This window comes from Tursiops truncatus, chromosome 3, assembly GCF_011762595.2.
Source record: "Tursiops truncatus isolate mTurTru1 chromosome 3, mTurTru1.mat.Y, whole genome shotgun sequence".
In the NCBI taxonomy this organism is placed as follows: Eukaryota; Metazoa; Chordata; class Mammalia; order Artiodactyla; family Delphinidae; genus Tursiops; species Tursiops truncatus.
Genome location: NC_047036.1, coordinates 159,956,008 through 159,983,452, shown reverse-complemented (window position 1 = coordinate 159,983,452; position 27,445 = coordinate 159,956,008). Strand labels below are relative to the sequence as shown.

Sequence of the window (27,445 nt, the reverse complement as noted above, 5' to 3'; positions counted from 1 at the left end):
GCAGATGGAAGCCAGGTGGTGACAAAGTTAACAAATGTCCTCTTCAAGATGTGACCTGTCCATTTCACAGGAGCCACATGGAGGCCCAGGAAGGGGCACTGACCCACCTGGGCCAGGCAGGTGGCCCAAGCCGCTTATCCAGAGTCACCCCTAGTTAGGAATGTGATGTGCGCTGGGTAGCAGAGGGGCTGTCCTTCCAGGTGTCAGCTGGTTCTCACCACTCAAGCCACGGGGAGTTCCCGAAGTTCACCTCCCGCATCTCAGAAAGGGCCTGGTGGGCAGGGGTCATGGCCACGTTCAGGCCAGTCCCCAAGAGACAGGTGGAAAGACCAACAGAAGCAGGCTCAGTCCAAGATGGGTTTTATATCATGGTTTATTCCTCCCGACCACCATGCTGCAACTCCCAGCCTGGAGCTACCCACCACCTCCCCTCTTGGGGGTGGGGGGCCTCCTCTCACGAGGCTACATCTCCGGTGGTGGGGTGGGGAGAAAGGGGGAAGCCCAGGAACGAAGCGGCTCCCCTGTGGCCTCAACCCCCCAGAGGGGAGAAAGGAGGAAGGAGGTAGGCAGCACAGAACTGGGGTTGAAATACTCAAGAAGCTACACGATAGAAGACAAAAGTAACACGCTCTGGGGAAGCGGGGTGTGGAGGAACCAAGGTCAGATCCCGCCCCCCAGGAGGGGCAGGGCAACCCCAGGATGGGTGGGGGAGGGGGAGGGGGGAGGGGTGGGACTGGGAAGAGAAGAAGAATTTGGGGAGAGGAGGAGCCCAAGGACCGTCCCACCCTGACCCGGACTCCTAGGCAACGGGCAAGTGAGACCCAAGGAGCTCCTGAACTTGGCAATGGAGGCCTACAGCTTGGTCAGGTCCAGCTTCAGCTTGTAGGGCGGGGGATTGTCTGCAAAGGCGTGCAACGGGGGAGGGTACAGGGGCCAGTCTGGCTCTACCATAAAGCCCTTGTGCTGCTCCAGAGACAGGGGCTGCAGGGGGAGGAAGAGGGAGCGAGGGCTATGAGTCCCCAACCTGGCAAGACTCCTTCCCACCCCTGACCTGAGGTTGCCCCTACTAAGGGTGGGAGTTGTTTCCCCCATTTCATAAGGGAGTGAAGAAACTTGCCTAATGTCACGCAGCAAGTCAGGGGTCCCTGCCTCCATGGGAGAGGGGGCAGCTCTATCCAGACGAGGGAGCAGTTCTCCTCCCACCCCTGCCTGTGGGCCCCACCCACCTGGAACTTGAGGTGCTGGCCGGGCGCGGTCACCAGGGTGGAACAGCTCAGCCACAGCATCACCAGCACGGAAAGAAAGAGGCAGCAGGCCAGGATCCAGCGAGGAAGCCCGGAGCGCCTGCCCCACCCGGCAGGCACGCTCAGTGGCCCTAGTTGGGCCAGATAGTCACTCCCCTCTGGCCCCACCCCCCTCCACCATCCCCAAGGTTCTGCAACCCACCGGGACATGCAACTGAGGAAGTCGTTGTCCTGCAGCTCATCGGACTCCACCTTGGCCTTGCTGCTGGTCTTGACTCGAATCTTGGCCTTCCTTACCTTGTCCAAGGGGCCTACAGGGTCTGAGAGAATAGGTCACCTCTCAGCAGCCTCCAGGCCTTCGCCAAGAGGCGACAGCAGCCATGGAGAACAGAAAGGAGGCCAGGACCTGGGGCAATGGGGCATGGGGTCCTGGAATAAATCAGAACCCTGAAAGATGGACCATGGACCCCTGGGAGATGAACCATGGAACCCTGGGAGATGGACCATGGAAACGGGAGATGCACCATGGAACCCAGGGAGATGGACCAAGGAACCCCAGGAGCTGAGAGATGGAAATCCCAATCCTCAAGGGTTCATTTGTCAGGAGAACCCCTTGTGACAGTGGAGCCACCTGTGGAAGGAACACGGGTCTAGGCTTGGACCTTACCAACATGCACCTCCAAGGCCTCAGGGTGGGATCCCCGCCAGGTCACCTCCACTCGCTGCAGACGGGCCCCCTCGTGCCCCAGGCTCTCTACCACAGGCTGGGTCTGGGCCAGGAACAATACAGCACAGAGAAGCCCTTTAGAAAGGCACCATCTTGGCCCTAGGAGGCACCTCTCTGTGCCCCCTGTAGGTTACATTGTCCCAAGCCCAGCTGGCACCTAGTTCCCCTGGAGACAGAGAGGACACCCTCTATGGAGCTGTGAGCTGTGATACCAGGGATGCTGTTCCCTGCTAATGTGGGGCCCTGATTTGTCTTGCTCCTAAAGTAGGGATGTGATCCAAGGCATGCCAGTAGAATCACGGGGATTGGCTGAGAGGTTATCACATGACTGAACCAGGGCCAATCAGCTCAGTTAAAACCTCAGAGAGGTTGTCATCTAGAGCCTCAGGCATCCACCCTGCTGTGGGGAGGAATGTGCTTGCCTGAGAATAAAGCCACCAAAAAGGACAGCAGAGTCCAGCAGTGGAGTGAGACACTGAACCCCTGGATCCAGCTGTGCCTGAAGCTTGTCTCCTGTGGACTTTGCATCCCATGAGCCAAGAACCAACTCATCCCACCTTCTTAGCCTGACCACCCAACCACTACTCTAGTGCGGCCCCTGTCAGAGCCCTCACCTGGAACACCACCACCTTCCCATTGTCAGTCTGCAGGTAGTATGTCCAGGTGGAGGAGACGAAGCCCTGCGCCGAGTTGACAAGGTCATTGCAGAGGGTGGAAAACAAGTCCAGGAGCGAGAGGGCCCCACTTGGAGCTTCCAGGACTTTTCTCTGCCAGGGGGAGGCCCAAGGCACAGAAATGTCACCAATGTAGGGCATTAACCAGTGGGAGGGGAGCTGGGAGAATTGATTGTGATCAAAATTCACTAAGTGGTTTGAGGCAACAGGGCTTCATACAATGAACACAGACCTCAGCACTGTATTTGGCTGACTGTGTGCCCTTGGGAAAGTGGATTGCCCTCTCCGAGCCCTGAAATGGGGATGATTCTCTTCCCTCATGGGGTTGCTATGAGATTTCAACTAGACAATGGTACAAGTGCCTAACATGTAGTAGCTACTATTATTAAAAATATCACCATCATTGTTCTTATTTTGACAGCATCAGGAGAGAACTCAGAATAGGAAGAAATGATAGTGCACTGTGCTTTTATGAACAGTGAAAGCCTGGAAGGGGTGGAGGAAAATGAGTGAAGAGGGAAAGGGCTTTCTGGGGAATCCCAGCCCATGCGTTTCTGGCTATGATGAAGGATTTCCTGTGTCTCAGCTTCCCCTGATGCAGCGTTTTCTAGACTCTCTCACAGACTATGATAGGTGAGCAGTTATTATTTCTCCCTGGAGTGGGGGGAGGGGTACTACCTGTGTGCTTGGGAGGCTGTTCCCTGCACCTCCGTTCTGAGCCACCCCAGATGAGAGTGGCCACTTGTTCCTCACGAGGAACGTGATTAGACCAGTAGCTGGCATGTAGGTGGTCAGTAGTCAGCTCTTGTGGCACTGAGGATGAGGGAGGTGAGGGGTGGTCACAAGCCCTAGTGGCACTGGCTTTAAATCCCACCTCTGCACAGCCCTGTGTGACCTTGGCCAGTTGCTCTGTGGGCATGAAATGAGGATGACACTGTCTCAGGTGCCTCACTCTCTCAGGTGCCTCCGGGTGGCCCAAGGAATTGAGGACAGGCTGAGGTCAGGCCTGGACCAGGACAAACGCTTGCTAAGTAATGTAAACGGTGGCTGTTTCGGCGGCAGCAGGGGAGGGGAGGGGGAGAAGTCACAGAGATGATAATTGAGTCTTGGGATGTGAAATGGCTTAATCAAGGACACCCAGTAGGCCCCGAATGGAATGGAGAGCTTCAGAGATGCTGGATATGAGTGCAGATTTGGGGGGGGTAGAGGAGAGGGGGGATGGGCCTGGGGCCACAGGCGGGAGGGCGCCCACCTTCTGCTCCAGCTCAGGCTCGGCTTCGGGCTCCGGCTCTGGATTCTGGCTCCAGCAGCCCTCGCTGCAGGCCTGCTGCTCTGTCTCCTTCACGTAGGCCTCCACACAGGCTGCAAGAGGCAGGAGAGGGGGACTGGGGGCACAGCCCTTCCCAGGCCACCTCTCCCCACCCTGGCCCACCCATCCAGCCCTTACCTGCTTCACACTCAGCCTGTGTGGCATTGGGCTTGGAACTCCTGGCCACGAATCGGCAGATGGAGAAGAGGCGGCAGCCTCGCTCGCAAGCACTGATCAGGACGGCCCTATTATGCGCATTCGCTTTCCGGGACTCAGTGGGGTCCTCCTCCAACTCCTCCTGGAAGCGAAGATGTGGGGTTCAGGCCAGGGGAGGGGCAGGAGGAGGGCAGCGCTGGAAGCCCTCATGTGAGGAGGTAGAAGATTTGATCCCCCCCAAACCTTCTAAGGAGTTTGGGATGAAGTTGGGGAGGAGGCTAAGCATATTAGCAGGGGCTCTTAGCTCTGATGAGGAGAGAGGGAGAGGGGGCTTGAGAAAGAATAAACAACGGAGGTTGCTGGGTTTGGGTAATGGCTGGAAAACTGGGGAAGATCGAGGGAAATGGTCCCCCCCAAGGATCCAGGGAGGAGGGCTTCTCAGGCCTGAAGAAGGAGGGGGGGCTCAGAGGAGGTTTTGTCACCCTTCAGGCCTGGGAAAATTGGGATCCGACTGGGGGGGCATGAGGATAGGAGTGGGGGCTGGTAGCTCTGAGGGGGGGAGGAGGAGGATGTGGAAGCTGCTAGGGTAGAGGGGGAAGAGAAGGGGACTGTCAGGCCTGAGGAAAGTGGGGGTTGGACGCCCCAAGGGTCCTTGCGCAGCAGTGTGGAGCCAGAACCCTCTAGGTAGCATCGGGAGCCCCAGTCTCCTCCCTGCCTCAGGCTTGGAGAGACTCCAGCAACACCGAATTCATCGGAAGGACCCGCATCCCTAAACCCTCCCCCATCAGAGGGACCCCACGGCCCCTCCCCTGCGGGAGGAACATCCCCATCCTCATCGGAGGGACCCCCGACCCCTGAGCTCACCACCATCGAAGGAACGCCAGCCCTTCCCCCACCAGAGGGACCCACCCCCATTGGAGAGCCCCCTTCCCTGACCCCTTCCCCCTCCGAGGAACCCTTGTCTCCCACTCCGAATGGGGGGAATCGCATCCTCAACCCATCCCCCATTGGAGAGATCTCTGGTCCTCCCGCTGGCGCCGCATGCGCTTCACCTGAGCGGGCTGCGGATTAGGGTAGCGGTCTCGGCACCGCAGCTGGCAGCTCTGCGTGTCCCCGAGCTGCAGGGCGAAGGGGTCGCGGGCAGGCGGCGCGGGGGTGGCGGGCGGAGGCTGCAGCAGCAGCAACAGGAGCGGCATCAGGGCGACCGAAGCCATGGCCAGGCCGGGCGCAAGGAGCGCGGGGGACGCCGGCTCCTGGCAGGCGCGGAGGATGCGGCGGCGGCGGCGGCGGGGACCGGTTAGCTGACGTCACCCGAGCGAGGCAGCCTGGGAAGGGGGGGTGGGGGATGCGGAGAACTGGCGGGGGAGCGGCGCTGCGGCACCGTCAGGGTGCGGGCGGGGCGAGGCAGGTGGATCGTGGCCCCTGCCGTCTGTCCCATCTCGGGGGTGCCATGACACCTCCCTAGTATCCACGCACGAGGGATCTCAGCCATCGCTAGGGGCCAAAAGGAAACAAATAGGGTGGTAGGATGGGGGAGAGATCTATTCTCCAGGGAATCAAGGAAGGCCTCCCGGATAGGCAACGTTGGAGCTGGCCACGCGAGGAGGCCGAAGGAACAGCGAGGGCCCTGAGGAGGGGATGAGCTTGTTGGAAAAGGAAGTAGGAGGGCGGTGGTCGTGGCTGGAACCCAGCCAGAGAGTGGAGATGGAGGGTCGTGAGTGTCGCAGAGCTGTGTCAGAGAAGGCCTTCTGAAGGTCTGTGTCATCATCTACTTTGGTACCCAAGTCAGAGATCCGGTAACGTGTGCAGTTTGCCTCCTTTAGGAAGCCCTCCCAGACCCTCCAGGGCTCCCCCAGCCTCTCCTCCCTCTGACCCAGCCCTGATCTACAAACCTGGGGGATCTGGTCCCTGCTCTCCCAGACTGGGGGCCCCTCGGCCTGGGGCTGAGAGGGAGGCGGCACAGAGATGTTGATAGGGGCGATGGGGTGCTGCTAAAATTTCTAATTCTCATGGGAAAACTTGGGACAAGCAGGAACATTTCTGACTTCCATCGCACTCCAAGGTGACAAGAGCGTAGCCCCATGAATCTTGGGTTAGGAGGTCCCCCTAGCTTCCTCTCCGGCAGGCATGGGAGTGAGGGCTCCCCTCTAAGCCTGAGACCTTGCAAAAATGACACCCTCCCTCTCTCTGGCGTGCCCCGCGCAGGTGTCTGCCGCCTGCGCATCTTCCATCCACCCTCTGCCTCAGCAGACAGGGCGGCAGCCACTCGGGGTCGGCGTGTCAGAGGGCGCCGTAGGTTCCGGCCGAGGAGGAGGGGACTGGGGGGGGTGATGGCTGGCAAGCCCCCTCCCCCGGCCGGCCGCCGCCCTTTCATCTCCGCGCCTCGACCAGCCCCCACATGGCTTAATCAGGCGCGGCTGTGCCTGGCGGACCCTGAACATCTGGATCCCCGCGCGGCCCTCCCCCGTCCCGCCCCTCCCGGGCTAGGCTGCCGCGACCCTGCGGCTAGGGCCCCCAGCCTGCGGTTTGCGCGAGAGCCAGGGAACCCCGCATCTAACCCACCGCGCGCCAGGCCTGCGCCTTGGGAAACAGCCATTGGTTATGACCAATACTGTTCCCCGTTTCACAGGTTGGGAAACCTAGTCCCCAGGACCCCTCCGCAGAGCCAGGTTTCAAGCCCACACATGTCAATTCCAGAGCCCAGCGCGCTGAAGCCGTCCACAATTACTGTTCTTCATTCATTCCAAACAAAACACTTCCCAAGTATTTTCTTGTAACAACCTATAAGGAAGAACTGGCAGCGTTGTCCAAGTTACAGCTGAGGAAATTGAGGATCAGGGTGGCAAAGAGGGTCGGCCCGGGTGACAAGCGAGGGAAGCCAAGGGAGGTGGGCAGACCCCTGCCAAGACTAGGAGGTGGGGAGTCAGGGGAATCGGGCTTAAGAGGCGTCTCTTAAACCACAACAGGAAGGAAGGAGACCCACGCCTTTTTAAAAGCGGAAGGGGAAACTGAGGCTGGAGGAGTTGGGACGCTGGCCTAGGTCGCTGGAGAGGAGTGTGAGGGTTTGATTGCCTCCCACTCACCCCCTTTTCCGCTGCAAGAGGCCGCCTGGGGCGGGAGCGGAAGGAGGACTTGACCCCGGCCCCCCAGGTGAGCCCCCGCGCCCCTCCTGCCGTTCCCGAGGGAGCAGGTCCAGGTGAGGGGCAGGCGGGCCGGCGGGCGGCCGGGGTCGGGTTTCAGGAAATCCGCCGACATTCCTTCGGGGCTTAAGAGGGAAAGTTGACTCGGCACCGCCCCTCGCCCCCCCCCACTTCCTACCCCCCGGGGCGGCAGGCGGTGGGGGGGGGGCGGGGGGAGGGCGCTGCGGCCGGCCTGGGCGTGAATCAGAGGCGGGCCGGGAGTCCGGGAAGCGGCAGCCGAGGTCAGGGCGGGCATCGGACAAGCGCCCTTTATCCCTTGCCGCCCTCGCCACGACCCTGCTGACCCCCACCCCCAAGCCGGGTACAGCCTGGGGAGCGGGCACGGCTCCCTGGCGCCGGCGGCTTGCAGACAGTGGGTGGGGGGAGGGGAAGGGACACAACTGTCACCCCCAACATAGCTGGCGCCTCCTGGAACCCAGACGTCCTAGGTTCTCCAGGGTGCGGAGAGGCAGGGAACCCAGGCCTCCGAGGCCCGGTAAACACTGGCCCTGACCTAGACACAGGCAGCTCTTCACTCCTGAGATCTCACCTCCAATGCCTATGGGGGCTGGATTTTTTTAAGTATAGACTGCACAAAGCTTGGGACCCAGGCAACCCAGCTCCCCAGGCTGAACCTCCAGGGTGGAAATGATAAAGCCCCGCCTTCTCTTGCACACATGTCCTGAACCTAGGTTCTGCTGTCCCAAGCCCACGTCCAGGCGAGCCCCTCACTGTCCCTGCTTCCTGGGCACACTGGCCTGGAACACAAGGCAGCTAATCCCATACTGAGGGGTCTCAACATGGGAGAGGCAGCTCTGTGCCCTCCTCACTCCCAATGGGACCCTGAAGGGGCTGTTACCACTGCCTCTCCCTGGGGCCCCCTCAGTGCCCTGGAATTATGCAGGGAGCTGGGCTGGAGGCTCTCCCCCAAGGTAATCCTTAGGTGCAAAGACTGAGGAGCCCCTCCCTCATGTGGGGCCCTCCCTCCATCTGCCACCTCAGTACATTCCCAGCCACCTTCAAGGACTTGGGTCAATATTTGTCAGAAGTTCCATCAACGCTCATTCCCCTTCCTGCACAAAGAGGTGGTGGGACTGATGAGGAAGGGGTTAAGCCACCTGGAGAACCAAGGGCAGGGAAGGGTGCACCTAGAGGCCAAATCACTTTCCTTAAAGTCAAAGGTTTGAGGTAAAGGTCACCCAGAGGGCAGAGGGTATGCTCCAAGGAGGGGCTGGGTGAACAACCCATACCCTTCTACAGGTAAGGATCAGAGAGGGGTGGCTACCAGGTTGGGTCACACAGCAAGTCCAGGGCCTGGCTGGGACCCCAGACAGCATGATTCACTGGGACTGAACTTTCTTGCTACTCTGAGGCACTGAGAATTCTCCATCCTTTCATTTTGCAAATGTTCACTGAGCTCTTCTCCTGTGGCCCTCACTGGGCCCAGCATGAGGTCCTAATGGCTCTCAGGGTGCTCACAGTCTGAAGAAAATATCTCAAGAGAAAGATGATGTTCGAAGAACTGTGCTACAAAGATAATTTAAAAAGGAGAAGGGGATGGAGGGTGCCTGGGAAGGTTGGGGGACCCCTCTGAGAATACTTGACCTGTGACCTGACGGAAGAGAAGGTGCTAACTGGGGGGAGATCTGGGGGAACTGCATTCCTGCAGGGGGAAAAGCAAATGTACAAAGACCCCCCTGATAATAAACAAGCCTATGTGTTTGGGAGAAACGGGTGCAGCAGCTGGAGTGGAGTGAGGGAGAGGAAGAGAGAGGATGAGAAGAGAGGAGAAAAGGAGGGGGGAGAGGGTGGCAGGGCAAAAAAGACCTGCTTTGCTTCTTTTAAAAGCTCCTTCTGGGGCTTCCCTGGTGGCGCAGTGGTTGAGAGTCCGCCTGCCGATGCAGGGGACTGGCACGTGGGGTTCGTGCCCCAATCCAGGAAGATCCCACATGCCGCGGAGCCGCTGGGCCCGTGAGCCATGGCCGCTGAGCCTGCGCGTCCGGAGCCTGTGCTCCGCAACGGGAGAGACCACAACAGTGAGAGGCCCGCGTACCGCAAAAAGAAAGAAAGAAAGAAAGAAAAAGCTCCTTCTGCCTGCTGTACAGACGAGGGCAAGAGGATTTACCCAGGAAGCCTAGGAGGAGGCTGGGCGGCATCCCAGACGGAGATGGTGGGGCCTGGAGCCGGATGGGGTGGAGGAAAGGGGTCCGAATCTCAGAATGGGGATGTGTTTTGGAATCAGCCAACAGGATTTGCTGATGGATTGGACGTAGGGGATGAGCGAAGGAGAGAGTTGTCACGCGCACCTCCAGGTCTCTGGCCCGAGCATCTGGGTGGATGGGGGAGCCTTTTCCCGAGACTGGGGAATGACTGGGGAGGAGCAGAGACTGGGGAGGAAAATAATCAAGATTTTGCTCCAGAAGCCTGAAGTCCTCCAGGAGGGAGTCAAACACTGCACGACAGAGGTTGTGGGGGAGGGGGTGGTATATATCCTGAAAACACAATTCCAGCCAAGAACTGCCACCTCCACTTAACTCTCTGGACCACCTGGCAGGTGGGACTATGGCCCCATTTTTCAGAGGTGACAAACTGAGGCTCCAAAAGAATGTGCCCCCGGTGCCAGACACTATGCTAAGTGTTTAGACCGTGGAGCCTTCTGCTACGTTGCAACTTCCCACAGAAACCCTTAGGCTGGCTAGGAGTCACCCACTGTGCTGAGGAGGAAACTGAGGCAGAGAGGCCTGGTGTGCCCCAGTAAACGACAGTGCAGTATGCCAGGGCTTTACTCTCTCCTTCACAAACCCATCCAGCGTCCAGATGGGGGACTAGAGGGGCGCACCCCGGACTCCATCCTTTAATCCTCTTTTCTGACAGTCTGAGGTCTGAGTTGGGGACCCAAGTAGCAGGGGTGGAGGGCAGCCGTGAGCAAACGAGATGGGAACTCCTGAGCCCTCCTCAGACACTTTTACCCGCTTGGCTCGTTAGGGACCAAGACGGAGGGTCCAGATCTCTAAGGGAACCCCTGGAAAGGGGAGTTAGAGCCCTTCCCCTCTGAGGGCACGCGGCTGGGGGCAGGGCTGCGACTCTAACAGCCCGGCTGAAGGCGGCCCCGGAACTCTCATTTCAGGCTCCCCCTCCACCGGGGCCTTGGAGGTCAGGAGCCCTTTTATCGTGGGCGCCCGAATCGGGTGGGGACTAAGAGGAGGGGGGTGAGGCGCCCGGGCCTGGAGGGGTCCCGAAACCCAAGCAGTGGCCAAAAATAATAACATGGAGAAGGATCCCTACGCAAAAAAAAAGAAGACAAACTATGCGTCGCTCGGGGCAGCCGGCGTTACCTGGAGTCGGCGGGCGGCGGCCGCCCGAGCGATTAGTCACTGCGTGGCGCACCCCACCCGCGGGCCGCTGAGCGGATTTTTCGGTGGGGGGGGGGGTGTCAGCGAGTCGGGGGGCGCCTCCTTACCGCTCTCCTCCTGGGAATCTGTCCTGCCCCGCAAACGGGACCCGCGCAAGCCCCCGTCCCCTTTCCCACGGGGGCCCATTTCTCCCAGCCTCCCCACGCGGGAACTGCCTACTGAGGCCCCCGGGTGCCCCCAAAGAACCTCAGCTTGGTGCCGCTCGAGGGGGACAGCTGAGCCAGGGTAAGGTCCAGGGAAGCTGTGCCTTGCGGCTTTTTCTCCGTCTTCCCTCCAGCAAAGCCTGGGGCCGAGGCTTCGCGCGCTGGACGACCAGAAGAGGCGGGATGAAGTGGGAGGGGGAGCGCTGGGCCAAAACCGGTGGGACCCGCGCGCCGATGGCGTGGGGCGGGAGGGAGGGCGACTTTTAGGCCCCTGGGGAGGAAGGGGGGCTGGAGATGGGAGCAGGCGGGGCTCAGGGACCGCTCAGTGGGGGGCGGGGCCAGAGTTCGGGTGGGGGCCGAGACAGAGGATGGGGGGAAGGAGCGGGCGAGGGCTGGGGGCCTCAGGGGACGCCGAAGGGGCACATGGCTGACAGCAGGGTGCAGGGAAGTGGGCGAGGGTATGGAAACCCGACTGGGGGCTCCAGGTCCCAGATTCGGGGTAGGGAGCCTGGAGCTCGCGGGGTTGGAAAAGGAGGTCCCAGGTCGGTAAGGGCAGAGTGGGGGGTTTGGGGCCGCGGGAAAGGGCGCGTGCGGTGCGCGGCGGGGCGGAGGCCGGACGGGTGGAGCCCGCGGTGCCCGCGGGCTGGCGGGCGGCGGGGAGGCCGGTGCGGGGCCCGCCGCTCGCCCCCCCCCGGGGGCCGGGCCGGGGGCGGGGCCGGGCGGGGCCAGCGGCGCATTAGCGCCTTGTCAATTCGGTTGCTCAGACTTGCTCTGGCCTCCGCGCCCGCGCTCAGCGACGTGCGGGCTACTTGGCCCGCGCCCCGCCTGCGCCCCGAGTCCCTTGCCGCCGCCGCTGCAGCCGCCGCCCGCCGCGCGCCCCCGGCAGCGCCGGCCCCATGCCCGCCGGCCGCCCGGGCCCCGCCGCCCAATCCGCGCGGCGGCCGCCGCCGCTGCTGCCCCTACTGCTGCTCTGCGTCCTCGGGGCGCCGCAAGCGGGATCAGGAGCCGGTGAGTAGCCGGCGCCGTGCTCCCCTCTTCCCGCCTGGGCCGAGAGCGTGCGCCCCGGGGGCAGCCGCGGGGGGAGGGGGCGCGGGCGCCACCTGGACGGCCCGGGAACAAAGGAAGGCGCCCCCGGCGCGGCCCTCGGGGCATCCTCACCTGTGGGGCGCACGGCGCCGAAGTCCCCTGGCCCGAGGGTCCGGCTTCCGCTGCCGAGGCCTTTTTACCTGGGCTCTCCTCTGGAGGACGCCCGAGTCGGCCCAGGGGGGTCGAGGGGCCGCGCGGCCTGGGACCCTCTGCACTCCAGGACGCGGTGGGCGCACGCGATAGCGTCTGCTGACTCGGAGACGCGGGGACCGCGGGTCACCGCTCTTGGGCGGCGGCGCACGCGGTAGGCGCGCTGGGTGCCGGCCCTGAGCGGGGCCCCCCCGGGTGGAGGGATGAGCCCCGTGAGGAAGGCGGGGCGGGAGGGGGCCGCTCTGGCCGCCTGGCGCGCGGCCCGGGGTCCCCGGGGACGCGCCTCTCCGCGGGCCGGCGCCGCCGCCCTCCCCCTGCGGGACCCCGCGCGCGGGGGTCCATGGAGTCCTCTCCACTGGCGGCGCTCAGAACTGTTCCCGGCCACGCTGCGCCGGGCTAGGAGAATCTAGCGAGAGAAATCTTTGTGAGAGAGTGGGTGAAAGTGAGAGGGAGCGGGACCCAGCGAGTCCGGGCACCGCAGGCCCAGCCGTTGTGGGGGGGAGCAGCCACCGGGAGCCCACAGCCCCCGCAGGCCGAGACCCCCGCCCTGCTGGGAGCGCCTGGCCTCCGGTACTCTCCGGTCCCCCACCCAATGCACACCCCCGCCAGGACACGGTCTCCACATCCAGACCCACTCTGGGACACACCCAGAGACACACAAAGACTCACACTGGCTTGTGGCCCGTCACCCTCGCCCTCAGATGTGCACACACTGCATCCCAGATGCACATTCGCACACCATCGGGGCGCACACACACATTCCATCCCTGACACACACACATTCATGGTCACACTCTTTCCGAGGGAGAGGCAACACAGGGCACGCACGCAGGCACAACCTGCCCTGGATGTTCGCAGTCACTCCACACACCCCATCCAGGCACACAAGTCGACCCGGGTCGGCAAACACTGCACCCCAGGTGGGCCTACATTGCGCAGAGCGGTTTGCAGGCTCCCTGCGGTGCTCTTTCAGAAAGAGCAGGGTTCGGTGTCCTGGAGGTACTTGCTGAAAGCCTAACATGCCCAAGGCTCCTGGGCAGATGAGGGGCTGTCCCAGGCCCTTCTGGGCTTCCTGATAGCTCTGCCAGGCAGTGGGCAGCACCTGCGATGCCACCTTTAGTGGCAGGCTTTGTTTCCCAGCCAGCAGAGCAGCAGGCAAAGGTGGTGGTGGTGGAAGGATTGTTGTGCGTGTGTTTTTTCCTTTAAGGGGGAAGAAATTAAAGATTCTCACACCTCGGCAATATGTTTCTACTTACGGTGTGGTGTGTCTTAGCACCTGACCAGCAGGCGGGTGGGTCGTAAAGCGTCTGCAGGTACCAGCGGGACAGGAGATGGGGACCCCCATGGGGACCCCGGATGGAGGCCACCCTCCTGCCTTGCTTGCAGAGAATCTCACACTTTTCCCTTTTAAAACACATGGTGTTCCTTTTTAATAACAGCGGTGGCTCCAGATTGGGAAGGGGGAGAGAAAAGACTTTTAAAGGCCCCAGCTCTGCGGGAAAGGCGGGGAGGCAGGGAGCAGGGGAGGGGGGCTGTCCAAAAGCCTAGCCCAGGGATCTGCTTAAGGGAGCCTTCTAGGAAGCCCCCCAAACCAGGCCAAGGGCCCTCCCAACCTCAGTGGGCTGTCCCCAGCTGCTTTGCCTGGGCTGGAATGTGTGCATCCTGGTCCCAAATGCCTTGGCCCATTGTTTGGGGAGGCCTGGAGGGAGTGCACCAGCCAGCCAGGGACCCCAGAGCTGGGAGGGGCCCTAATTCCAACAGTTGCTAGGCACTGCAGTGTGCTGGGTCCTCTGGACATGGTGAGCTCATCTCATTCATCTCCCCAGCAGGTAGAACGTATTTTCCTCCCATTTTACGGAGGAGGAAACTGAGAACAGGGGATGGGAAGCCAATTGCCCAGGTGCCCCAGCCGAGATGGGCACCCACATCCCAGGAGGAGAAGGTCTCCCTGTGACCTTTCCTGCTGGAGCTTGGGGTGCGGGACTGGCCTGTCCAGGCCCGCCTGGCCTTGCCCTCTTGCCCTGTCCCCCGCCCAGCCCTGGGAGGGCAGCTGCAGCTGCTGGCAGGCAGGCCACACCAGCCCAGGCCAGGCTGGTGTGGCAGAGGGGCAGTGCCACAGCCAGCCAGGACCCCCCTGAGAGCCCCCTTCCTGGCCTGGCCGTGGGGGTGAGTGGGGGACAGGAGGGCTGTGACCCACCCCTGGCAGTTTGAGAATGGGCCTGGGGTCCGGGCAGGCCTGGCCGTGCCTCCCACCCTGCTGGGGGGGGCCCAGGCAGGAAGCGGTGGGTGGGCCGGGGCAGAGACGCTGGCACGCCCGAGTTCATGCTGAAGGAATTCCGAATTAGCGGGCGGCTGGCTGCCTGGGACCTCCGGGGCGGCCCCCTGGCCCCCCGCCCCCCAGCCGCCCCCGCCTCCTCGGCTCTGGCCGGCATAGCCGGCTCCTTCGCACGGACGCTGAGACCTCCGGCGAGCCCTGGGCCAAGCCCCAAACGCAACTGCGATCCCAGGCTCCAGCAAGACATGGCCCTCAAGCCAAGTTTGCCCCGGAAAATCGTCAGGGCTGGCCCCGGGAACTGTGTCCACCCCATCTCGCCCGTTTGGGGCAGTGAGAGCCAGCACAGGGCAGCCGCTGGCATTTAGGGGCCTCCCAGGGAAACCAGGATCACCCTGTCCTTGGCTGCCAGGGAAGCTGGGCTGCCCCTGCCTCTCTGCCCCCCTGCAGTCCTTTCTTACAGCTGCCCGGTGATCCTTTTAAAATATAAATCCCTCCCTTGCTCAGAACCCTGGAATAACTCCTCCCTGCAGGTCTGGCCCCCTGCTAACCTCCCAGACCTCATTTCCTACCACCCCTGCCCCCCCAGTATCTTTGCACTTGCCGCTCCCACTGCCTAGACACTCTCTTTTGTATATTTTCATGGCTACTTCTTTCACTTTATTCACATCTCAGCTCAAATGCCACCTCCCCAGACAGGCCTCTTGGGCCATTTAGCTGCCACCCCTGATTCGTGCTTTATTTCCTCCCTTACTTGTTCTCCTAGACATTTATTTGTTCTTTTTCCTACTGCTCCCTTGGATTCAAGGCCCAAAAGGGCGTGAATTTTGGGTATCTTGGTCACCATTGTGCCCTCAGGTCCTGGCACACTGTAGGTGCTCCTTGAATGAATGAATGAACGAATGAGTGAATGAGTCCTCACTACTACTCTGGGTGGAGGGAGAGGCCCCTTCCCAAAGTCTCAGAGAAGTAAAAGAACTGGGTTAACCTCCAGAGTGACCTGGGGGCATTCGAACCCAGCTCAGCCTGGCTTAAATATCCCACAAGGTTGTCCTTAAGACAATATTTTCACTCTTCTCGAACAATCTCATGTGGCGGATACCATGATGCCTCCTTCCCAGGTGGGGAGACTGAGACTCAGAGGGGCATCAGGGGCTTGAACTGTGCATCCCCTCCCCCTCTTCTGTGCCTTGGTTTCCCCTCGGATAAAAACAGCTCTCTCTTAAGTTCTAATCTTTGGACTAGAAGGCTTCTCCAGTGGAAGGCAGGAGGAAAGGCATCAACCACGGCATCCCAGAGGCCCCTGTGCCCAGCACCCAATTCACACACAACCCAGTTTAGGAAGTCACTTCCCATCTGATCTTCCCAATGGCCCTGAGGACCGTGAGTTTTCTTGTTCCCATTTTGCAGATTAGGAAAACTGAATCGAGGGAAAGCATGATGATGGCAAGTCCCTTTGGATGGGGGTGGGGAGCCTAGAGCTTGCCACGGTCACTTTCAATTCCAGCGGCAGCACAGAGACTGACAAATATAGGTTTAAATAGTGTGCCCTTCTTCTATTTGGTGACCTTAGGCAAAGGACTCGATCTCTCAGAGCCTTGGTTTTTTTTTCATCCATAAAATGAGCAGGATTCTAGTAAGGGTCAGGGCACCCCTTTTTAGAAGTGCCTTCCTCCCCCCAGAGACACATGTGTGAGGTTCTGGGGGTAGAAGAGAAAGAACACACAATCTGTTACTTCTAATTGTCAAAAATAAAATGAAAAAAAAAAAAAGCAGAGTGTGGTGGTTGTCAGAAGTATGTGCAAAGCAAGAGGTACTTGGATCTGAGTGAGGTTTGTAACCACTCAGAAAGCCCTGAGCAAGTCAGTGAGGAAGTGCTTTGGGAGGACCTGAGTTGTGGAATCAGACAGTCCTGAGGCTGAATCTTGGCTTTACCACCAACCTTGGGTTTGTCACTTGACCTAATAGAGCCTCAGTTTCCTTCTCTGTAAAATGGGGACAATCATATAAAGCTCCTTTGCAGGACTACCGTGAGTCTTGGAGGACCTAGGATGGTGGGGGATGCTCAGGGCAGCTCCATCCCAGGCCTGACAGGTGCTCCTCTCTGACCCCAGACACGGCTGTGATCAGTCCCCAGGACCCCACGCTCCTCATCGGCTCCTCCCTGCAGGCCACGTGCTCAGTGCACGGGGACCCACCAGGGGCCACCGCCGAGGGCCTCTACTGGACCCTCAACGGGCACCGCCTGCCCCCTGAGCTGTCCCGAATGCTCAACGCCTCCACTCTAGCCCTTGCCCTGGCCAACCTCAACGGATCCAGGCAGCAGTCGGGGGACAACCTCATGTGCCATGCCCGTGACGGCAGCATCCTTGCCGGCTCCTGCCTCTATGTTGGCCGTAAGTGGGCCCCCAGGACAGCTAGGGGTAGCTCTTGGGGGCAACATCTCCCTCTGGAGAGGGGCATGAATCATGGGTCCTCTGGTCTGGGGCTGAACAATGGGTATACTGGCATAAGTTGAGAGGTACAGGCCACTAGGGTGGGAATGAGAACCTGGAGACCACCCCCCCACAAGACCATCCTCAAGAGAGCCATGCAGGTGGTCCTGCCAACATCTGCTCTGTCCATCCTCCTTCCGCCCCAAGGTGGGGGCCCCAGCTGGCAGCCAGCAACTCCCCCTTCCACCTGTCCACGGCGCATCCAGACCCTCAGCCCCTGCACCCCCCTTCCCCAGTTCCCCCAGAGAAACCCTTCAACATCAGCTGTTGGTCCAAGAACATGAAGGACCTGACATGCCGCTGGACGCCGGGGGCCCACGGGGAAACCTTCCTCCACACCAACTACTCCCTCAAGTACAAGCTGAGGTTGGTGGTGGCCCTCGGGTGACATGTGTTCCAACCTGGCTGTGTGGCCTTGGCCAAGCCTTCCCTCTCGGAGCTCTGGTGTCCTCTCTGCACTCCGGGGCTGCTGGGGGGAGGTTTGGGGGCCCAAAGGGACCCTCACATGTCCTCCTCCCCTCCTGCCCCTGCAGGTGGTATGGGCAGGACAACACATGTGAGGAATACCACACAGTGGGACCTCACTCTTGCCACATCCCCAAGGACCTGGCTCTCTTCACACCCTATGAGATCTGGGTGGAGGCCACCAACCGGCTGGGCTCGGCCCGCTCTGATGTGCTGACACTGGACATCCTGGATGTGGGTGAGCCCTACCCCCCCGCAAGGCCAGCCTGGCCCACCTGGGATCCACCCCCTCCCCCTCGGCCCCCACCAGCCCAGCCACACTGCAGCTCAGCTGAGGTCTGCGCTGCTGGTTGGGTTGGGGAGAAGCTAGGCATCCACCCGTCCGTCCCCAGCCCCCTGAAGCAGCCAGGATACCCCTACTCTGTGGAGAACACCTGGCCTGGCTGCCTCCCCCTCGACAGCCCAGGTGTGCTGAGGGGGGCCCCCCGGGGAGCTGGGAGGGGGGCGCCCAGGTCTGGAGGCGCCCCAGGAAGCAGCAGCCTGTAGCTGGGGGGGGCGTGCAGGCGGGAGGCAGGAAATGGATGATCTGCGAGCAGAATTGGGCCTAATCTAATTAGGGTGTTTCTCAGCCCCAAGCAGGCCTGTGCCTTAACCCTTTCGGCCCCTCACCAAGGCCTCAGGGGAAGAGGTCAGCCCTCCCTGCTGCCCAAAGGGCTCCCAGAAGTTTCCTCAGAAGTGTTGCAGTGACTCCGTCCTCCTGCTTCCCACTTTGCTTCCTTAAGTCCTGAAGCTGCAGTGGGCATGTTCTAAGCCTCAGTTGTCCCTTTGCACCGAGCAAAGCCGTCACGTTGAGGACCTTTGTGAAGTTGGAAAGAGCAGGAGGTGGGCAGTGGGGGGCTCGGGGGAGCTTCCCAGGAGTCTGGCAGCCCGAGGGCTCCCTGGTCTCCTGGGCATAATAATAATAATATCATCATGCAGGCAGTGTCTGCTTTTTACATAGTTCCCTGAAGATAGGATTATGTTTCTCCTGTCACAGATAATAATGGTGATAACAGCTAACATTAATTGAGTGCTTCTAGGTGCTGAGTGTTTCCTGAATATTATCTAATGTAATCCACCCGTCCTGAAGGGGGGAGAGGGGAGAACGGAGGCAGGTGCCATCTAAGCCACGTTCCCTGGTGTTTGGACCCAGACAGGGACCAGCCAGGTCCAAAGAGAGCCCGGTGCCTAAGCCCCGCCCCGCCCCCCTAGTGACCACCGACCCCCCGCCAGAAGTGCACGTGAGCCGCGTAGGGGGCCTGGAGGACCAGCTGAGCGTGCGCTGGGTTTCACCGCCTGCCCTCAAGGACTTCCTCTTCCAAGCCAAGTACCAGATCCGCTACCGAGTGGAGGACAGCGTGGATTGGAAGGTGCCCGCACCCACCCCCCAGTTCCGCTCCTCCCTCCTCCTCCTCTCGCCCCTCCCCACCCCAAGCTGCCCCTGCCTCTGACCCTGCCCTTGCCGCCCAGGTGGTGGACGACCTCTGACCCTGCCCTTTCTGCCCAGGTGGTGGACGACGTGAGCAACCAGACCTCCTGCCGCCTGGCGGGCCTTAAGCCAGGCACCGTCTACTTCGTGCAAGTGCGCTGCAACCCCTTTGGCATCTATGGCTCCAAGAAGGCAGGGATCTGGAGCGAATGGAGCCACCCCACGGCTGCCTCCACCCCTCGAAGTGGTGAGCACCCCAACAGGGCTGGGTGGTCCTGGGACCAGCCCCAAACCAGTCTGGGCCTCTGTTTCCTTGTTTCCTTCAAGAGAGCAGAGGTCTCAAACTCTTGGCCCCGGGGGCCAATTGTGGCCCTTGGATCTATTTTCTTGGCCTGTCATTTGGAAAAAAAAAAGTTTGACCTACTGGCAGACTTTTAAAAACAATAAGTTTGAACACAAATATCCTAGATTCCCTAGAAAAATTGTCTAGAAAATGTAATAGGACACAGCCAGAGTTACTCCACAGCCCCCATCAGCAGAGGCTGCCCCTTAAGTCAGGGCCCTTACTCTTTCAGCTGCGCCATTCCCACCTGGCCTGTTTCACCCACATGTACCCCTTCCCCAGCCCCTAAGGGCAAGTAAGTTTGAGACCCCTGCTTCTAAGACGATGGGCTGCCAACTCTCCCTATGACCGGCTTTGATTTCCCCTTCTGTTAAAGGTAGCGGGATGGGATGATCAGGGGCTGGGTCTGATTCCCTTTGCGGTCGGTGGGGGGGTGCGTATCTAAGCCCATGGACCTCCCTTCTCTCCTTTGTGAAATGGTATGAAATCTTATTTGGTACGTCTGGCCTCAGCTTCCCTATCTGGAAAGTGGGGATGATAATCATGCCTGCCTCAGGCTACTGTGAGGGTTAGATGAGAGATAACCCATGGAAAGTGCTCTCATGGTGGGTGCCACCCAAGCGTTTGCAAGTGATAGTTACTGAGACTCCCATCCCCTGCTCCCCCAGTGGTTTCACCTAAGGGAGAGCCCCTTTGCTGAGATGAGGACACCAAGGCCCCAAGGTCACACAGGGATCTGAACTCAGTTCCCTTGAAGTCCTGGCTCATGCTCCTGGGGTGATGGGGAAACCAAGGCCCAGAGAGGATCCCAGAGTCAGGGAGTGGCAGAGCAGGGCTCCAGCCAGTTCCCCAGACCCCATCCCGGGCCCCTCCAGGTTCGGCGGTGGGCGGGAACTAGCACAGCTGGGAGGGGCCTGAGCCTTGGCCCCTGCTCGTGCCCAGCACCTGTGATTCTTGCACGTGAGCCAGCAGGCGGCTGTGTCCGCTGGGGAGGCTGGGGAGGCCAGGGGAAGCCGGCAGGGGCGGTGGGGGCCGGGGCTGTGCCAGGGCCTGTCAGCGGGTCCCCAGCGTTATTTATGACGTGAGGCCGATGTCCTTATCCGCCAGCCTGCTCAGGGCTGGCTGCGGCCAGCGACTGGACCGACAGGCCGGCCTCCCACCTGGCCCTCCTGGCCCACTCCCCATCCAACAGGCTGTACTCTCAGGCCTGTCCTGGGGGCTTGCCCCTCCCCCTCAGAGCCACCTCGAATTCTCTGTCTCCCTTCATCTCTCTGTCACTCACTCTCTTTCCCTGTTTCTATCTTTCTGCCTTTCTTGGTTTCTGCGTCCCTACACCCCCAGTGTCTCTGTCCCTCCCTGCTCTGGCTCTCCATCTCTCGAACCTCTGCATCTCCTTGGCTGTCTCTCATTGCTTTCTCTCTCCCTCTATCTGTCTCTCCTTGCCTCCATCGCTCAGTCTCTGTCTCTCTCTCTCCAGCTCTTTCTCATCAGCGTCTCTCTCTTCCTTCCTCTGCCCCCTGCTCTGTCTGCTTCTCATCCCTTTGGCCCTGGCCTCTCTCTCCTCCCCCCGCCCCCTTCCACTCACACCTGGCTCAGGCCACGGGAATCGGGTTCCTAGAGGGGATGTGGAGGAGGAGCCCCTTCCTTCCCCTGCCCCCTATCTCCTTGGGGGCGCAGCTGGGCTGCAGTGCAGGGCTGGGCCGTGGGGAGGATCGGGTCCCGTAGAAACAGGGTGGGAGGTGCCCTAAGGGAACATCCCTCTCCTGCCCGCGCGCGCCCTCTGCCGGGCGCGCCCTGACGCTGCCTCTCCGCCCCCATTAGAGCGCCCGGGCCCGGGCGGCGGGGCGTGCGAGCCGCGGGGCGGCGAGCCGAGCTCGGGGCCGGTGCGGCGCGAGCTCAAGCAGTTTCTGGGCTGGCTCAAGAAGCACGCGTACTGCTCGAACCTCAGCTTCCGCCTCTATGACCAGTGGCGAGCCTGGATGCAGAAGTCACATAAGACCCGCAACCAGGTAGGAAGGAGGGACGCCCGGGCGAGAGGTGGAGGGGTGGGGCCAGGGGGGTAAACGGGCTGGGGAGGTACGTCCTCAGCCCTCAGACACTGCCTCCTTCCTTCCAAGCACAGGACGAGGGGATCCTGTCCTCGGGCAGACGGGGCGCGGCGAGAGGTAAGGGGGGCCCAGGTGGGTGGGCAGGCAGGGAGACAAGGGCCCCTCCTGGTGGCCGTAGGCCACGGGACCTCCACCCTCAGCCCTAGTTACTGAGGTGCAATCCCTTCCTCCATCTCTCTTATCAGCATTTACGTTAACACCTACTGTGTGCCTGCCCCTGTAGCCCTTAGTCTAGTAAGAGCATCCAGACCCCTTTAAAATGTCCAGAGGGGAATGTCATCCTCAGGGATGAATGCACATAGCCACCCGGTAGCATTATATGAGCGCCTACTGCATACCGGCCCCGTGCCAAGCACACTACCTGCAGGACACCCCATGGGATAGATATTACTTTCCAGAGGGGAAAACCGGTGCCTAGAGAGGGGCAATAGCCTACCCAAGGTCACCCAGCTGAAAGTGGTGGGACCAGGACCTGAAATGGGGCCTCCTCATTTGCTCTGTGCTCCTGGCCCCTCCCAGGCTCCTTGCTAAGCCTGGCTTCCCCTCTGCCTGCAGGTCCTGCCAGATAAGCTCTAGAGGCTGGGGCTGCCCTCCCTGCTGCATGGAGACCCAGGGGCCACCCCCAGATTGGGGGCCACCTCTGTACCCTCACCTCAGGGTGCCCCAGCCCTCTCGGCAGCAGCTGGGGTGAGCACTCTGAGCTCCGAGGGCCACAACAGCTCTGGCCTCCACGTGAGGTGCACCCCAGTGCGGGGAATGTGTGTGAGGGGGGCTGAGCTTCCCAGAACGCCTGCCAGGGCTGGGGGTGAAAAAGGGTCATTACTCCCCCCTACCCAGGACCACTCCAAAGAGTCTTTTTAAATAAACAAACTATTTAGGTGCCCTGACTGTGAAGGTGAGTTTGGGGCTAGAGTGGCCTAGGGTGGGGGCTGACGAGGAATCCTGATGACCCTTTGGGATGGGAATCTTGACCTCCCAGAATTTCTGACTCTCTCCATGATCTGAAATATCTGGTTCCAAACTCCTTGGAGAGTGTGATTCAAAACACCAGAGTTTTTACACTCATGGAGTGGGGGAATCTTGCACCTGCCATCCCTGGCTTTGTGGGATCCCACCGCAGCACAGAGAGACAGTGGAGCAGCTGCAGACGTAAGGTTCTTTAGGTTCTTTATTATGAGAGGTGAGGCGAACTTGAAGAGGGTCAGTGGTCCGGTGGGGCATGACCCCAGCCAGCTGGCAGTCAGGGCAGAGCGCTGTACACCCCATTTCCCATCTCCTCTGGCTTGTCCCTGGGGAGCCACCATCACTCGGCAGATTCTGCATCAAACCTGAGATCCTGGAGAACCTCACTGATCGCTTCCATGGTTTTAATTACCCTACAAGAGTGGACGGGAACTATAAATAAAACCCAGATGGGGCGAATTAGCCGCCGCTGCGCAGCTCCGAAGGGGCTGTAGCCAGCCCCGGGCCCTCTTGCCTGCCGCCAAACCTCCAGGCAGCGCTAGCAGCCAGAAGGACCATTTAGGTGCCTGGGAGGATGGGTGGTCCCACGGGTCCCGAGTGGCAAGAGAAAAGGCCATCTTGGGTGGGTGTGTGCCATCAGGAAGGTGTGCAGGGTGACTGTGGCACATGTCTAGTGGGTGTGCACACGTGTGCGCTTGGGGGGCCAAAGGAAGGAACGTGCAGGCGTGTGCCTGGTGGGGCCTGGGCGACCATGTCCAAGCTCGGAGTTGAGCCATGTGAGCAGGATTGGTGTGTATGAGGTGCGCAGCTGTGTCCTGGGAATGCACAGCGAGTCTGGTGTGAAACTGCATAGCGTGTGTGCTGAGGGAATGTGTGTAGTACATCTAGGAGTCACCAAGTGAGTACTCTGGCGTGCACACCCTAAGGGTCGTGTGCAGATCTGCCCTTGCCAGCCCTGGGGCGCACCTGGCTGGGGGTGGGTGCCCAAGGGTGCATGTGCAAATCTAGCATGGTCAGCCCACTGGGAGGCGGTGCTCACTTCATCTTCAGCTGGTGCATCTGCAGGTTGTCCTGCCCAGTCAGCTCTGGCGTCCCCATCAGCTGCAGCAGGGCCACCTAGTTGGGGAATAGGCAGCAAGGAGGATGTCACAACTGGCAGAGGCCACCCCCTGCCCTCCCACATAGTAGGGAGGAAGAGACACTGAAGCACCGGGAAAGGCAGCGCAAGGGTGGGGCCACAGCAGGCGCGAGTCTCAAGGGGCGGTACTTCGCGCAGAAGGAATCTAGGATTACGTTTAGGGGGGCTCCTGAGGAGAGGGGCCGAGTGGGCGGGCCCTAGAATCAGTGCAGAGCGCAACATGGGCATGACCTCATGTAGGCGGGGAAGGGGAACAGTGGTGCAATCTCAGGCAGGGATAGGTGGGCGGGGGCGGGGGTGGGGTGGGGTGGCTGGGTTGTGAGGGTTGTGAAGTAGGCGGAATCTCAGGGACCAGCCGGGGAGTTACAATCCCTAGACTGGGATTGGGTCTCTAAAGCAGCGTGGCCTGGGAATCCCAGCGCAGAGTGTGATGTGGGCGTGGCTTCACGTGGAGTTGGCCTGGGAATGGTAGTGTATCTTGGTCAGGATTGGCTGTAGAGGCAGAGTAGGCTGGGCCTTGGATCCCTAGCGGGAGGAACAGAACCTAGGCTGGGATCGAGGGTGTACCCGGAAGGGGACCTGGCCTGGAAATCCAAGGCCCCCAATCAGCAGGGAGTTGAGTACCTGTCCTGGGGCATTGGGACAAGCCGGGGGGGGGGGGGGTAGGAGCATTGTAGGGTCGGGGTCTGGGATAGAGTGGGCGTGTCCTGGGACTAAATATCTGGATGAAAAGTGGGGGCGGACTAGGGGGCTAACCCTGAGACTCTCCAGTGAACTTAGTGGATGACTGAGGTGGGGCAGGAAGAGGGGGTGCTGGGGCGCCAGGGGCGGGGTTCGAGGGAACGGAATCTGGTCCCTCCCCCAAGGGGTGCACAGTGGACCATGGCCCGAGAGACAAGCCGAGGAGTAGGGGGGGATACATGGAGGGGGCGGGACCTAACCGTGGCCAGGCGCGTCTCCTCCAGCTGCTGCAGCCTGCGCACGTGGCTCGCGAGCAGCGGCTGCGCTCGGGGTCCGGCTAGCTCGGCCTCCACCGCCAGCACCTCCCGCGAGGCGGCGGCGAAGGCCTGGGTCACCTCGTGTACTGTGCTCCGGTAGCGCGGAAAGTCGTAGGGCGGGCCGCTGCTCAGGTACTGTCGGTGGCCTCTGCGGCAGGCGGGGATCCTGAGGCTACGGCCCCGGCTCTCAGGCCCTGCACCCGCATCGACCACCTGAAAGCCCTCCAAGTGTCCCCTAAACCCCAGAGTGTGGAGGACGTTCTGACTCCCGCAGGGTAACCCGAAACGAGCCCACTCCCGCGCACGCGGAAGGGAGCGATCTGGTCTCCCCGCAAATCCCGCCCCACCTCTGACACCGCGGCCCCGTGGGGACCCAGTTCCTCCCCCGAGGCACGCTCATCCCCGGAGCGGGCTGTGGGCTGACCCCTCCCCTCCCCTATGCCCTCACTTACTCCTCCAGCCGGCGAAAGGCCTGCGCGCGCTCAGCCTGCAACTGGTGGATGCGCTGCACCAGCGCCCGTATCGCGGCATCTTTCTACGGGGCGAGGGGCACGGCTAGGGTATGAAGCCGGCGCCCCCGCGCCTGCACCGCCCGCCCCGCGCCTGTTCCCGCTCGGGCTCGAGCTCACCCAGGGCCACACCAGCTGCTCGCGCTCCGGGGCTCCAGTGGCTCCTGCATCACCGGGCACCGCGGGGACAGCGGACTCTGCCGCGGCCTCAGTGATGATCATGACTGCGCAGCTCTGGTCCCACCCGGGAGCAGGTTGCTCCGCTGCGCCTGGCGCCCCCTGCAGGCCCGGAGGCCTCTGGAGCCAGCTTGTGGCGACCAGCTAACCTGGAGACCCCGGGGGAAGAATGGGGAGCGAAGACTGGGGGCTTCTCAGGCCTGACACCCTCCACCCACCTCCACCCCTGTGCTTGTTCCCGACTGGCGCCTGCCTTAACGTTTTCGACCTTAAATGTACGGTTCTGTATACAGCAAGGCTGTCCTTCGGCTTGTTTCTATGCAGCTATGTCAAAACCCGACTTCAGGGCTTCCCTGGTGGCGCAGTGGTTGGGAGTCCGCCTGCCGATGCAGGGAACACGGGTTCGTGCCCCGGTCCGGGAAGATCCCACATGCCGCAGAGCGGCTGGGCCCGTGAGCCATGGCCGCCGAGCCTGCGCGTCCGGAGCCTGTGCTCCGCAACAGGAGAGGCCACAACACTGAGAGGCCCGCGTGGAGAAAAAAAAAACAAAAACAAAACCCGACTTCACTTCCTCACATCCCATCCCCACTAATATAAAGAAAATTGAATCCAAGAAGTGATAGCCATCATCTAATGCCACAAGGTTGTGACAAGAGTGGGATTTGAACGCAGGTTCTGACACTGGAGAATTCCAAGTCACTGGCACCCACAGGTTCTGTGTGAACTGCTTTGAAGAGGGGGGCCTGTGCAAAAGGCCCTAAGGTGGGAGTCAGTGCAGGGCTGAGGTCAGGGGTGGGGGGTGGGAGGGTTCCTATTAAGTACAGAGAAGACCTGGGAGCTGGACATACACTGCCTAGTTTGAGCTTCAGGATGCCTCCTCCTCCAGGAGTGGACAGAGGGTAGACCAGAAAGATGGTGGTGGCCTGGCCTTAGGGAGGAGGGGGCAACTGACAAAAATGAAACTCAACTGAGGCCTGAAGTGAGAGCCTTTAGCTGGTACTCCAGGTCTCAGCTGTTCTCAAGCATCACTGTCTAGGCCTGGGTTGTCACCTACAGGAAGCCCCCATCACCCCAAGACAAATAAAAGCATGGCGTTGTCAGGGCACTACAAGCCCTCACCTGACAGACATCAGTCTTGGGTGGGACTCAGGAGCTCCTAAAGGTCAGTCAAAATTGAGAACAGGTATTTTACGCTAGGTGGGGTGTTCCTTCCTACCCCGCCATCCACCTACACCCAAACACCTCCAGGCCCCAGATGTGAGGGTTGTTAATGTGCCTGACCAGGTCCCACCAGTCCCTAGGCTGAGGTTTTTATTCCCATATTACAGATGACAAAATCCAGATGGTTGGGCTCACTAGGCTATGTGGCAGAGAGCCAGGAGTGAGACTTGCCTGTGCTGTGGTTATGACAACTTTAGACATGAAGGGCCGAGACCATGGTCAACTTTACAGGTAAGACAACTGTAACCCAGGACAAAGGACCCCCAAGAGCTATGAAGAACTGAGTGACAGGAAGTCCCTAAGGGAGATGCCCGCACCTCAGCGACCTCCCCACTGGACAGACCAACCACATGGACAACCAGTTACTGCTCCAGTCAACGAAAGGGAAACTTTACTGAGGCCCCAGGGTCATGGGGCTTAGGCAGGAGGCCACCCTGTGGGCAAAGAAGCAGCCGGTGGAGGGGCCTTATTTGACCTTCTTCTTGGGGCGCAGGTTGTTGGTGTGGCCGCACTTCTTCTTGCGGCAGTTGACAGCACGGGGGTGCAGGCGAGCGTAACACCTGTGCAAGGACACGAGCGAGTGGTGAGGGCACATCCCGACCCCCAGCAGGGCCAGCCCACACCCCCAACCTGAAGAGTACATACTTGCGGCAGATCATCTTGTCGCAGTTGTATTTCTGAGCGAGCTGGCGAAGGGAAGGCTCGATGATGCCACCTCGCAGACGAAGCACCAGGTGCAGGGTGGACTCTATAGGAAACGAAGGGCAGAGAGAGACAGTGACTGAGCCTAGGCTCACCACGTCAGTCCCACAGGTGCAGGGCAGCCTCCAGTGCCCTGCAGACCAGAGCTTCTCACGTGTTGACAGGGACACATCAGAATCCGTTGCGTGTTCTATGTGTAGATGGACACACCAGCCCAGCCCAGCCCACAGAACCTCCACCTTGTCATTTCCCACCAGTCCTCGGGGAGTCTGAGACTAATATATATATACATCAACAGTGGTGTCCATCTGGGTTTCCCCAAGGGCAAGGCAATTCTAAGTGGTGCAAGGACCTTTTATTTTCCTAGGTAAGATATTTAAATCTTTTGCTGCAAAAAGTGGTGCCGATTTTCTTTACAGTAATCACATTGAGAAACACAAACACAAGAATTAAAGAAAAAAAGTGAATAAGAACATGAGAAACCATCGCCATTTGGAAATCCTGG

General features: G+C 60.5%; 4 protein-coding genes across 19 annotated transcripts in view; 1 reads left to right on the top strand and 3 right to left on the bottom strand.

Annotated features, from left to right (window-relative positions):
• Window positions 1-355: 355 nt before the first annotated feature.
• On the bottom strand, window positions 356-5,392 carry TMEM59L (transmembrane protein 59 like). Of its 2 annotated transcripts, none has more exons than XM_033853986.2 (8): window positions 5,163-5,392; window positions 4,093-4,252; window positions 3,898-4,007; window positions 2,586-2,651; window positions 1,912-2,014; window positions 1,447-1,564; window positions 1,227-1,344; window positions 356-981 (listed from the first exon to the last, which is right to left on the bottom strand). In XM_033853986.2, the coding sequence occupies exons 1-8, from the start codon at window positions 5,322-5,324 to the stop codon at window positions 853-855; spliced, it is 966 nt and encodes a 321-aa protein (XP_033709877.1). In that variant the 5' UTR covers window positions 5,325-5,392; the 3' UTR covers window positions 356-852. The 2 variants fall into 2 exon arrangements, with proteins under 2 accessions (XP_033709877.1, XP_033709876.1); XM_033853985.2 differs by having other exon boundaries at window positions 2,586-2,738; window positions 5,163-5,391.
• Window positions 5,393-11,611: 6,219 nt separating this feature from the next.
• CRLF1 (cytokine receptor like factor 1) lies at window positions 11,612-22,114 on the top strand. 4 transcript variants are annotated; one of them, XM_073803096.1, is made up of 10 exons: window positions 11,612-11,853; window positions 15,599-15,736; window positions 16,468-16,749; window positions 17,085-17,214; window positions 17,382-17,551; window positions 18,565-18,722; window positions 18,860-19,028; window positions 20,946-21,133; window positions 21,247-21,289; window positions 21,788-22,114. In XM_073803096.1, the coding sequence occupies exons 1-10, from the start codon at window positions 11,742-11,744 to the stop codon at window positions 21,799-21,801; spliced, it is 1,404 nt and encodes a 467-aa protein (XP_073659197.1). In that variant the 5' UTR covers window positions 11,612-11,741; the 3' UTR covers window positions 21,802-22,114. The 4 variants fall into 4 exon arrangements, with proteins under 4 accessions (XP_073659197.1, XP_073659196.1, XP_033709874.1 ...); XM_073803095.1 differs by having other exon boundaries at window positions 21,242-21,289; XM_033853983.2 differs by lacking the exon at window positions 15,599-15,736 and having other exon boundaries at window positions 11,613-11,853; window positions 21,242-21,289.
• Window positions 22,115-22,382: 268 nt separating this feature from the next.
• REX1BD (required for excision 1-B domain containing) lies at window positions 22,383-26,463 on the bottom strand. Of its 10 annotated transcripts, none has more exons than XR_004526003.2 (5): window positions 24,961-26,463; window positions 24,784-24,866; window positions 24,275-24,566; window positions 23,162-23,311; window positions 22,383-22,627 (listed from the first exon to the last, which is right to left on the bottom strand). XR_004526003.2 is itself a non-coding variant. In XM_019926150.3 (5 exons), the coding sequence occupies exons 1-5, from the start codon at window positions 25,060-25,062 to the stop codon at window positions 22,609-22,611; spliced, it is 573 nt and encodes a 190-aa protein (XP_019781709.2). In that variant the 5' UTR covers window positions 25,063-26,463; the 3' UTR covers window positions 22,383-22,608. The 10 variants fall into 10 exon arrangements, 8 of the variants coding, with proteins under 8 accessions (XP_019781709.2, XP_033709878.1, XP_033709880.1 ...); XR_004526002.2 differs by having other exon boundaries at window positions 22,383-22,608; XM_019926150.3 differs by having other exon boundaries at window positions 23,235-23,311.
• A 137-nt stretch (window positions 26,464-26,600) lies between these two features.
• The window catches only part of UBA52 (ubiquitin A-52 residue ribosomal protein fusion product 1), a 142,723-nt gene continuing 141,878 nt past the window's right edge, over window positions 26,601-27,445 (bottom strand). For all 3 annotated transcript variants that reach the window (XM_073803099.1, XM_019926131.2, XM_004314518.3), the window contains exons 4-5: window positions 26,884-26,986; window positions 26,601-26,798 (exon numbers count right to left, since the gene is read on the bottom strand). In XM_073803099.1, coding sequence (XP_073659200.1) covers window positions 26,705-26,798; window positions 26,884-26,986 — 197 coding nt within the window. In that variant the 3' untranslated portion in view covers window positions 26,601-26,704. The remainder of the gene's footprint in view (window positions 26,799-26,883; window positions 26,987-27,445) is intronic.